General features: G+C 42.1%; 1 protein-coding gene across 1 annotated transcript; it reads right to left on the bottom strand.

The window, feature by feature from the left end:
* Window positions 1-9,401: 9,401 nt before the first annotated feature.
* On the bottom strand, window positions 9,402-10,333 carry LRRC30 (leucine rich repeat containing 30). The gene has a single exon (XM_039838719.1). It carries the CDS (start codon window positions 10,305-10,307, stop codon window positions 9,402-9,404), a length of 906 nt encoding a protein of 301 aa, XP_039694653.1. The 5' UTR covers window positions 10,308-10,333.
* Between the last annotated feature and the right edge of the window lie 919 nt (window positions 10,334-11,252).

The following is an 11,252-nucleotide window of genomic DNA, read 5'->3' as shown; positions in this document are numbered from 1 at the left end:
CTCATGGCTATGATTTATTATGACAAAAGGACACAAGTTAAAATCAGCAAAGATAAAAAGGAGCATATGGAAGAATCCAGAAGGGATCAGGCACAAGCTTTCCATTGTCTCCTCCCAATGGAGTTGTTTGATGGTGCTCAATGCTTCCTGCAATGATATGTGACATGCACAGAGTATTAACAACCAGGGAAGCTCACCTGAGCCTTGGTGTGCAGGAATTTTATTGAGAGTTTGTCAGGTAGGCATGGAACTCCAATGCAGCTGACCTTAGCTCCTCCATCTCCAGCCTCTCCAGAGGTCAGACTGATACTGTGTTGCCAAGGCTCCCACCATAAATCACACTGCGGACATAGACTATCTGTATGACCCAGGTACACAAAGACACTCTTATCAGGCATGATGTTCAAAGAGTTGGTCAAAGGCCGGTCCTTTCTTTGAAGTGTGCAGAGTTCCAACACCTCACACCTACTGAGTCAACACTTAACTGCACATGCACCATGTGATTTTGTCAAATTCATCCTTGCTCTTTTCACAATAGATGATGTCTATGAAGGAACTATCTCACTGACCTCATATGGCTTAAAAAATTTAACCTGTTCATTCTGATGTATCAGAAACAGTTACTTTCCTTCTTAATCTATAGAAGAGAGTCAGCTGAAGTGATATTTGTGGTAGGTAGTGGATTAATAATAAGAGCCTGGAAAGTTTATTTGCAAACTAAGTGAATAAACTCAATTTTCTATAACCAACATGTTACATGGTCTGATAAACAATTAAATTTTTCTATAACAAACATATTATACACATTTCTGGGAGATTTCTTGATGCTTTATGGTAAAAGTTTAACCATAATAGCAAGAAAGTATAAAAGAGTAAAACATAAAGAACACTTTTTTCCTTCTTGGCTAGATTCTTTGTTTATACTATTCTTGTGATTTCCAGAATGCATGTATTCCTTAACCTTCTCTTATATATCTTGACCAAAGTGGATAATACCAGAACAGTATTTGAGTTCTCAAAGTACTTATGACCACAAAAGTATTCAAGAATTCTTATTAAACATAACTGTAACTTAGGCTTTTATGAGGAAGGTTTGTTAAAAACAAATGAAAATCATTAATTTCTAATTGCCACGATGTGCATATCACCTATTTGTGGCTTTAACTAAAGCAGAAGAGGCAGAGACAGGAGCAATATTATTAAGAACTAAAGAAACCAAAGTAAGAGATATTTTGCAGCTTTATGTGTGTTTATTTACAGAAGTTGCTTTTGAAAATTTACAGCAACATTCGAGTTTGACTCACATGTGTATGTGGAAGGGGAAGTGCCGTGGAGGAGGCCTGTATTTTGTTCCAAGAGTTCAATTCACGCTTCAAAACATATTATGCCAAAAAAAATCCAACCAACCAAACAAACAAACAAACAAAAAAACCAGGAAAGAGTTCAGCTCTAACTGCCCAAATAATATTATTGAATCAAATCCAATACTTTTAATAGAATCCGTCTCTTCTAAAAACATAGGAGGAATTTTAAATCAGTGAATCCATAAAGCCAAACAAATATTCCCTCTGAGCCTCCGATCCGATCAAAAGTTAGATAGATCCAGAGAATTTGGAAGTCTGCAAACTTCTAGATTTACTCTTAATAAATGCTTAGCTCTTTTTATATTTTTGAAGGTCAATCAAAATTAAATTATGTTTTTATGGTCGTGCAAGGAGATATTAAAACTCTCACACTAAATTTGACCCATCTCCTCAATGTGTTTTTGCTTTTCCTGGGTAATCATAATGATTATAAGCTCAGGTATTTATTATTGAGGCATTAGATAAGGGTAAGATAAAGCAAATATATATATATATATATATATATACGGTTAGAATATATATATGTATATATATATACATATATATATATATATATATATATGGTTAGAATTTCAAACCTAAAAGAAGCTTAAAATTAGTTCACTTTAAAATGAATTCAATTGATAGAAAACTGAGGCTGAAAGAGGTTAAGTCATCTGTGCAAACTGGTTCACTTTCTCATTCATTCATTTATTCATTCATTGAATACATTATTATTGAATATTTTCTCTATACTGGATGCAAAGATAAAAGTCAGCAAAGAGTTAAAAGGGTACAGATAGAAAAATTAGCAGCACCAGGTAGCAGCTGAGTCTAGAATACAGCGCTTTACCCATTTTCCAGTGGGCACACATTCTGCAAGCCCAGGTTTTCTCCTTTCTGCTTTTTGATAGGAAACACCTGGGTTGCTCACTAGACCTATTAACGCCAGGTCCTGCCCTAGACCTCCTGAATCCGAAAGTATACCACAGGGACCTGGTGTTCTAAATTTTTAACAAGTGTCCAGATGAATCTAATCACAAGCCACTAGCAGGGATTCCACCTGCTGGCCAGTTTTAGCAGTCCCCCAACTTTTACTGCCCTCTTTCAGTTGGTAGGCTCCTGACCTGGTTGGCTTAAATGTCCCATATCTGACTGTTTAGGTAAGAACCTATATCAGCATTTCCCAGTTCAGAGTCAGCAACAGAATTACCTACTGAGCTTTAAAAAAAGAAGCAGCCACGGCCCAGGCCTCACTAGACCAACTGTGTCAGAATCTTTCAAATTAAGGCCCAGGCCCTCAGGCTCTCTGAGCCCAGTGCTGCAAACATGGAACTGGCTGCAGAGCCCTGTCCTTTGACACAGACCCCTTCGAGTACTGACTGCCCAGGCAGTAGCCCTGGTGGCCCTTCACGCTCTCACTGCTCCTGGACCCGCTGCCTATGCATACCACCCTCGGTGTCGCCCACAGCCTGGACCGAGCCCTGGCCTTTGCCAGCCAGAGGAAGGAGGAGGTTCTGATTCGGGCCACCCCAGGGCAGGGCTGGCAACCCCCCACGGAGAACACTTCCAGTCTGTCTCGTCGGTCTCTTCCTCCCTTCCATATCTGCGCCCCCACCCCCAGTCAGGGGTGCAGGCTGTCTAGCAACCTCCTTGGGAACATGTAGGCCGTGGCTCTGCCACTCCAAGGTACAGGGCTGAGGGCGTCCGCCCAGCCAATCAGAACAGAGGGAAGTAGCTTTGTGGTCCCAGAGAGAGTAGACTTTTCCCCTCTGGCCCTCACACACCTCCTCCCCTTCACAGGCTTCAGAGATATATTCCCTTTACAACAGAAAACATTGGTAGAAAAATGAAAAATTCTATCCAATAATTTTTAAAAAAGAAAAAGAAAGAAACTACAGGAAGAAAACTAAGGACCTCAAGATTCAGTTCTTCTCCCACCTCTCTGAGAGGCAAACAGAAGGCAGCCCTTGTCTTTGTGACAGCAAAACAAGGAGGCCCAGGGGTGATTGCCTGAGAGCCAGTTGGGGTCCCATTTATGTGGTGTTATCAGATCCCCTTTCCCCAGGAGGATGGTTTGAGCCCTTGGCGGGAAGAGCTGGGGAGACCAGCAGACCAGCCTGGAACCTGGTCTGCCTTAGCACATACTACAGGCTGTGGCAGTGCGCACGCACACACACACAAATAAGGCCCAGGGCTTTCTTTTATTGAAGTTCCATGGGGAATTCTCATGAGCAGCCAGCTTTCAGGATCGTATCAACCAAGCCCTTTCAGAATCCTCAGGAAAGACCTTCCCCCACAACAAGATAGGGGAAGTTCATGAATATCTGTTGAGCCCATGACACACAGTGCCACCATTATCATAATATGCCACCTCCCCTGCCCATGCCTGCCCAACATCTTAGATTCAGATAGAAGAAAAAAATGTCACAAAAGTGTTATAAAGTAGACCATTCTGGGACAGTAAGATTCACAAATTTTCCATCAAGACAAAGCAAACCAAAGGAATCATTGAATCAATAATAGTCATGTCAGGGTAAATGGAGTCAAATATAGGGGGACAGGGATAGAGTGAAGTGGGTAAAGGGGATCAAATATATGGTAGCTGAAGGAAACTGGACTATGGGTGGTAAACACATAATAGAATATACAGATGTCAAATAATAATGTACACCTGAAAATTATATAATTGTATTAACCAATGTTACCCCAATAAACTTAATAAAAAAATAAAAAATAAAAATAGAAAGACGATAACGGTCGTGTTAGATTGCGTATACTCCACACCATTTTAGTCATATCACACCTCTGTCCTTTCTGTCGTCTCACCCACTTGCCTTTGTACTCATTTAGGCAACTATTAATCCATTTCCTATTTAGAAAAAAGAAAGTGCAGATCACTGCCAGTGTTAATTTAATTTTACATAAACATGCTCTTTGAGGCTGAAGCAAATCTGACTGGTTTTCAATGCGAAAAAACTGTTCTTGGAGTTATTTCTAAACAGAACTAATGTAAAAGAAATGTATACAAAAATCAGATTCATCAAATGAATCTTTGGCTAACAATTATTGGAGAACAATGTTAACAACACGTGTAGGAATGCTACGTTTGCTAGGACTCGACATTTTCAGTAGTTGAGAATTACTATATTTTATAAATAAAAATACCACTACTAAAAACAAAATGCTATAAATAGAAACATCATTTGTTTCAAAGACTATCGATACACTACAGAGATGAGAAAATAATAATAAAAGCGAGATATTTCATGCAAACTTTGGGGATAAGGTTAGGACTATAATCTGTGAGTTATCTCAAGGTAAACTCACCACAGGTGAGTATTCTCGGGGCAAATGGGAAATGGATTAAGGCAGATGTCATCACAGGATTGTATTACGTTTAGCTGAGCCTCATCTTCTTTGTCCATGGACTCAGGACCCCAAGGGTGGGGAGTTTGTTCTCAAGTCATGCCCCCAATACCTGCAAAGTCTTAAGATTCTCAGATGCTCAGGAAGTTCTGTGCAATCGACACAGCCAACGATTAGTCCAGCTTTTCCCACTACCCCACAGGGCCTCTTCTCCCACACATGTGTAGGGTGATGAGCTTAACATTCCAGAGACAGAGGAAAATAGACTTCCCCAAGTGGCATGTCTCGGCACACTGACTTCTGGGGATTCAAGTCACTCAAGACCAAAGAACATAGGTGATTATGTAGTGTTCCATAGGCAACTCTAACTCATACCATCAGAGTCAACAGTCTTATAGTTTTCATAATGTATATTTCTATCAAGGGTATCAGAAAATACTTTGACACTTTTCAAATGGGCATCAGTTCATCTTTTATTTTCTGTCTTGTGCTGAAACAAGGATTAAGTCTAGAAGCAGTAGAAAATAAGCTCCCTTCTTGTAAGTAGTTTCCTATGACACTATTAAAAAAAAATCTGCCTAGCAAGCTTTGTGCTAATAGCTTTCAGTTGTGCTTGTCTAACGATGCTCAAGCTCTTACAAATTTGTTATGAGCCCTCTCTGCTTCCCTTTTATTACTATGCTCTCCTTTTTCTTTTTTTTTTTAATTAGTAATGCATTGGATTCAACATGTACCTTGACAGGTAACTTAAAAGGAGAATTAGTAAAAAGTTCTTTGCCAACAAGGTCAGTTGTGTTCCCCTTATTGTTTATAATAGCTTTGCTGTTCCTCCAAATTTCATTTTGCTTTCTTGTTTTGGATGAATTATGAATGATACTGGTACTTAGTTGCAATTTAATCTAGGCTAGATATTTTGTTTTTCTCAAGTATATCTTACACAGTGCTGAAAATCATTCTTTGGCAAAGATAGAGCACATGTGGCCACTTAAGTAGATATTGATAGAATAGTTGAAGATTGAGTTTCTTCATGTTGCCTAAATCTAGCAGCTTGAATTTTTGCTTTTTCATTTTCTTTTCTCTGTTTAGACCATTTCCTGAACTCATCTTCTGTTTTTCACCATTTGTAACAGAATATCAGTGGCTCCATCCAGACTCCCCCCAGTCTCTGTATATTACCAAAAAAGAATCACCTCCAGTCCATGTTGACACCTCCATTGTGTCTTCCAGTGACCAAGCCCCTAGTCCTTTAATCTTTCCCTGTTTTTAACACATAGCTATCAAAATGCATATTCAGTATGTGCTTTGAGGCATATGAAATGGAATTTTAAAATGCAATAATCCTTTACCAAAAGAAAAGAATGTCCCTGCAAATAATGACAGCATTCCCTCTTTATCTCTTTTAAGAGCAAGCACGACTTCATCGTAAAGTACAGGTGCACAGTCCTAAAGTCACTGTCTTTGGTTATTACAGAAAGGCAGTCTATTAACTAAAGCCTGAGAATGGAGTACACTTCTTCTATTAACCATTTATTAAGTCAATAAGCTATGTAATGACTACATTTTTCTTTCTAATATGTAGCAGCTTTATGCATTTAGCAGTATTCTTCCTGGAACAGATGTGTCTTTTCAAAGTTGTCTTCCTTTCCTATGAACGTAGGATTTCTTCTTAATTGTATGCTTGTAAGCTGCAACTGCTTCAAAAGGTGTTTCTGAACTGAGATTGCTCTGTATGGAGAGCCAAGTGACATGAAAACCACAATATCATCAAGAATGTGAGCAGCCAGCTCCCACATCAGGCACCCAATTAGCTCATATTCTTTGGCTAAACATACTCTGCAGCCAATGCAGTCATCTCCAGTGCTTTGATTTCAGAAGCCTTAGAAATACCTGGGAGTTATTTAAATGTGGTAGTATTAGAACTACAAAAAGATAAGCAAAAAGCATTTCGGTCAGTCAGCAAACTGTAGAGTTTGACAGCAAAACAGTGAAGGCTGTATCAAATTCCCTCCATGTTTTGAATAACTAAGCATATTAACTAGGATTTTACTTAGCATTTTTCTATATCATTAAAAAGGAGTCTTCATAAAGAATCAATATCTAAAGCACATCGGGCAACTACTACTCTATGATTTCCCCATTGCTAAGTGTTAACGAAGAAAACCTTGCTATTATACTTTTGAAAGACACCTGATGGAAGCCTGCCACCAAATTGATACTACTTGTTTCATATAAGAAATGTAATAAGATCTTGGATCACCTTCAAAATATGGTTAGGTTCTTTCCTTGGAATAGAGTTACTATGGGATCGAGTGACTGGAAAAGCGAGTAGAGGAAATAAAATGATTGCTCAGCAGGAAAAGCACAGTGCTTCTGTCACAGGCTACCTTTCTGCCCATAGCAAGGTCATGGAAATTCAGCATGAGCCCAAGTGGTTCTTCGGCACAGACACGAACGGGTGTGATTCTGGCACCCGCTGGCGTTTGTCTGACAGCTGTGTGTGCTTCAGCCAACACTCAGTAAGTGATCTGCTTGGTTCTGCTCTGCAGAAGAAAGCTCGCCCTGCAATTTCCCACTGAGTCATGAGGTCAGTAAGAATTCCACCGATGTCTTTAAATAGTCTTGGCTCCAGCCAGCTAACGTGGGTGAGGACACTAGAGTGTGTCTGTGTGTGCCTGGCAGGTTTCTGGCTGCTGTGGGAGGGAGAATTTAGAGAGGACTTCAGCTGCCTCCCAATGACACTGGTAAGATCTGTTAGCAGTGGTTCAACCTAAGAGCTTATGCACAAATGTGCTAATGAAACTACGATATCTGATTATAACAGCAGGAATTGATTTCCCTCTTTTATGGGCGGGAAATTAGCTTTGAAGTCTGTTGGAAAAATCACCTGTACTATGAATAAATTATATGGAACCCCTTTGAGCAGCTCTTAGAAAAAGTAAGGCGGCAGCTCCATACTAAAATGGCCTAAACCCAGAATCTGAGAATGAGCTACCCACTGCCCCAGCACGTTGTTGCTCCTTCCCAAATGGGGTGAAAGGAGGCAGACAGGAATTAGGGTGAGATGGCTGCAGTGAGTGAAGTTTTACCTGTTCCTCCCAGTCATGTTCTTTGGCTACTATTCTTTGCTTACGGAGACCTTGGGGCTCTGACTCATCTGCACCACCCGGTATGTTATCCTTGCTCCAGCCCATTGCTTACATTTCTCTTGAGCGGGGATCACTACTTGCCACACATTGTGGGAGCCCACGTGGGTTTCTGTCTCTTTCACCAAACTGTGAGCTCCTTAGTGGAAGAAGCAGGGCTACTCTTCTCTAGCCCAGTGGAGTAAAGAGAAGGTGCTACAAAATGTAAGTTAAACTAAGTTAAGCTGAGGGTACTAAGAAGTTAGACGAGTTTTGGCAGCAACTCCAATTCCTGTCTTGATATTGTTAGCTATGTAGAGTAGACAAAAGTGCCAAGACATCTGGCTTTCCATTGATCTGAACATGCTGTACTTTCTTCATTGCCACCTTTTCACTCTAATTCGTTAACTCACAATAAAGAGCAATGTCTTAGGAACTCTTAGCTGCTGTGACAGCAGTAAGATCCAGTGAGTCTTGTGGCAAGAACTCTGAAATTACTCATCCTGATGTCTCGTTTAACTAACAGCTATGCGCTTTTACAATTAAAAAAAAAAAAATTTAATATTTTTACAGAGCCTTTTGTCCAAAGAGCTTTTAAATGTCACTAAACTCATTTTTTTAAAATGTCCATATATGAAAGCCAAGTGGCAAATATTATCCTTCTCTAAATGTTAAAAGGGTAATTGCCTTTTTTGTGTGGCTTGTCTATGCCTTACCTCTTCTTTCCTGCCTTTTGGTCATTTTTTTTTTTCATTTATTAGCTCATCTCTGAGAGGGCAAATCTAGTAAGAAAAGAGAAGTAAAATCAGAAAAAGATGACAGCCACTGGCTGGAATCTCTAGAAAATCTCAGAGACATTACTGCGGGTGCAAGAGGATTGGGAAAAAAGGGTGAAACTGCACATTAAAATTGATTTGTATTTATTATCCAAAGCCATCATACTATCCAAGTCACTCACTGCCAGGCATAAATATGAGCAGTTTGATTGTTACTCTACAGTTATTTTAGAGACAAATAAATTGTTGCCCCTCGAACTCGAGAGAAAGCTCTGCCTATTTTGGTCATCACTGGGAGAGCAAGACTCCAGGTTGCTCTTTGGTCCCATGTAATGCTTGGTAGAGGCTACTGTTGCTACCTGGCTATGGTTGCCAATTCAAGGGTTGAAACCAGATGGTGTCAATGCCTGATACCGCACTTGACACACAGCGAATACTTAACAAATATTTGACTTGTGAATTTCATTGAATCAGACCTGCTGACCACTATTCCAAAGGCCAAATTCTACTGCTCCTCAGGAGAACCAGAGCAATTATTTCTCTTTGGAAAAAGCCAAATGACCTGCTTCAATTTCTGTTTAGAGTGAGATGAACATGATATTATGGGAGTTATTAGAAACATAGAGTTAAAAACAAACACTTGCCTAAGATGGTGTTTAACAATGATTCAGCAAATATTAACGCAAGCCTTGACCCCCACGAGCAGTAAGAGGAGAAAGCTTAGACTAGAGAAGTACCCGGCTGACAGAGTCTCGGTGAGCTGGCTACTGTTCCTGACTTCAGTGGCCACCTCAGTTGTGTTTTTTGTCCTTCAGGTAGCTGACGAGCATCTCTAGGCCTCCCTCCACCAGCTCCGGCAGAGGCTTCGATAAAGGATTATGGGAAATGTGGAGCCCTTTGTCCATGGGATTCCAAGCAATTCTGGCCAGTCGACACAGCAGGTAGAGTTCGTCTGGGAGGGTCTGGATGTCGTTGTCGTTCAAGTTCAGCAGCTCCAGGCTGGCAAGGAGGCAGAGAGATCGCGGGAAGGAGTGGATGTTGTTGCTTTCGGCAATGAAGATCTGCAAGCTGCCCAGGCATTGGATGCTCTCAGCGATGTTTTCCAGGCGATTGGAGCCCACATGCAAGAAATCCAGATCCTTCAGTGCAAACACACAGATGGGGATGTGAGCAAAACGGTTGTTGCTGAGGTTTAGCTTCCTCAGTCTAGAAAGGTCGGCAAAGCTAGCGGGCAGCTGGGAAAGGCTGTTGTGCGACAGGCTCAGGACTTCCAGGTTCTTGCAGGCGCTCAGCTCGGCTGGCACCTCGGTCAGACAGTTCATGTTGATGAACAGCACCTTCAGGCCCTTCAGGAGGCTGATTTCCTGTGGCAGGCTCTTCAGACGGTTCCCGCACAAGTTCAGGACCACCAGCCGACTCAGCCTCCCCACCTCAGGGGAGAGAACCCTGAGTTGGTTGTGAGACAGATTGAGTTTCTGGACCTCGGACAAGCCCCACAGAAAGTCAGGGATGTCTGTTATTCCCTTGGTGACCAGGCTAAAGCTGATGTGGCGCATGCCTCGCTTCAGCAGGGACCGTGGGTCCTTCCCCGAGAGCAGAGCATCGTCCCATGGGGAGAATCTCTGTCTCCTCCTCAGGAGCACCATGCCCCTGGGGCCTTTGTCCTTGGAGCGGGCGCTTGATTGCCTGGCCCCCATACCTTCCTTTCCGCCCTCTATCCCCTGTCTCCCAAAGGTTAGTGTTGTGTCCTACCCCAGCTGCTAAAAGCTGGCTGTCACAGGCAGGGAGCACGGGTGGAGGTGAGAACAGGTCCGTGCCCAGGCAGTCCAGCGTGGAGAAAGCTCACAGAAGGTCTGGGTCAAGTCTCGCAGATATCCAAGATGCCCTACCTTGGCTGTGGGACAGCTAGGTCCATCCTCGAGGGTGAGTTTAGGTGGTTTCTCTCTGAGCGGCCTGGCTGTAATGATATACTTTTCCCTGCAGCTGCAGAACTGAACCACTTGAATCCCTCTGAATGCCACAATGCAGCTGTCACTGTCATTCTGCCCGGGCTTATTGGCCTGGTGTGTACAAACAGGTCACAAGGAGGCTGCATCTAACTCTCCCCTCTCAGCCTTTCTTGGGTATCACAGCTGAGCAGATGATTAAGAAGCCCACCTCCAAGAAGAAGCAAAGCGGAAAAGTATAGCAGGCCACACAAACGCCACTCTCTCTATGTGGTCGCCGGAACTCATCTGGACTGCACAGTGAAACTGGGCTAAATCCTAGTGACAGAGTTTCATTTCCAAAGCTAAGGATCATCGGACAATATCATACGTACCCATGTCACACAACTGGTGAATCATGTAGTTGTGAAAAAAAAATAGCAGAATAAGCCTGGACACCTAGAATTCTCCAGGCCAAAGGTTTTTACACGGTGCTTGTCAGAAGTGACTCAGTGAGGAGAAAATGAAAGGGTGTCTGGACCCCCACTCCCAGATCAACCAGAGAGGCTTCAGGATCAACTGTTTCACAGTGGCTTTCTGAGTTTAGTGGGGTGCACTTTAAATGTCTGAACGGCCCCTTGAGTGGCTGCCTTGTGGGGTGCCCATAGTCCTGAAGGATAATGTAGAGAGACCCTCTGAGTAGACAACTCTCTCCCT

This window comes from Pteropus medius, unplaced genomic scaffold (genome assembly GCF_902729225.1).
Source record: "Pteropus medius unplaced genomic scaffold, Ma_sr-lr_union100, whole genome shotgun sequence".
Taxonomy (NCBI): Eukaryota; Metazoa; Chordata; class Mammalia; order Chiroptera; family Pteropodidae; genus Pteropus; species Pteropus medius.
Note: the sequence above shows the minus strand (reverse complement) of the source record. Positions and strands in the feature narration are given on the sequence as shown.

What these genes read in the sequence shown, in the direction of transcription:
- LRRC30 (XM_039838719.1), bottom strand. Translation starts at nt 10,307, where the DNA reads ATGGGGGCCAGGCAATCAAGCGCCCGCTCCAAGGACAAAGGCCCCAGG.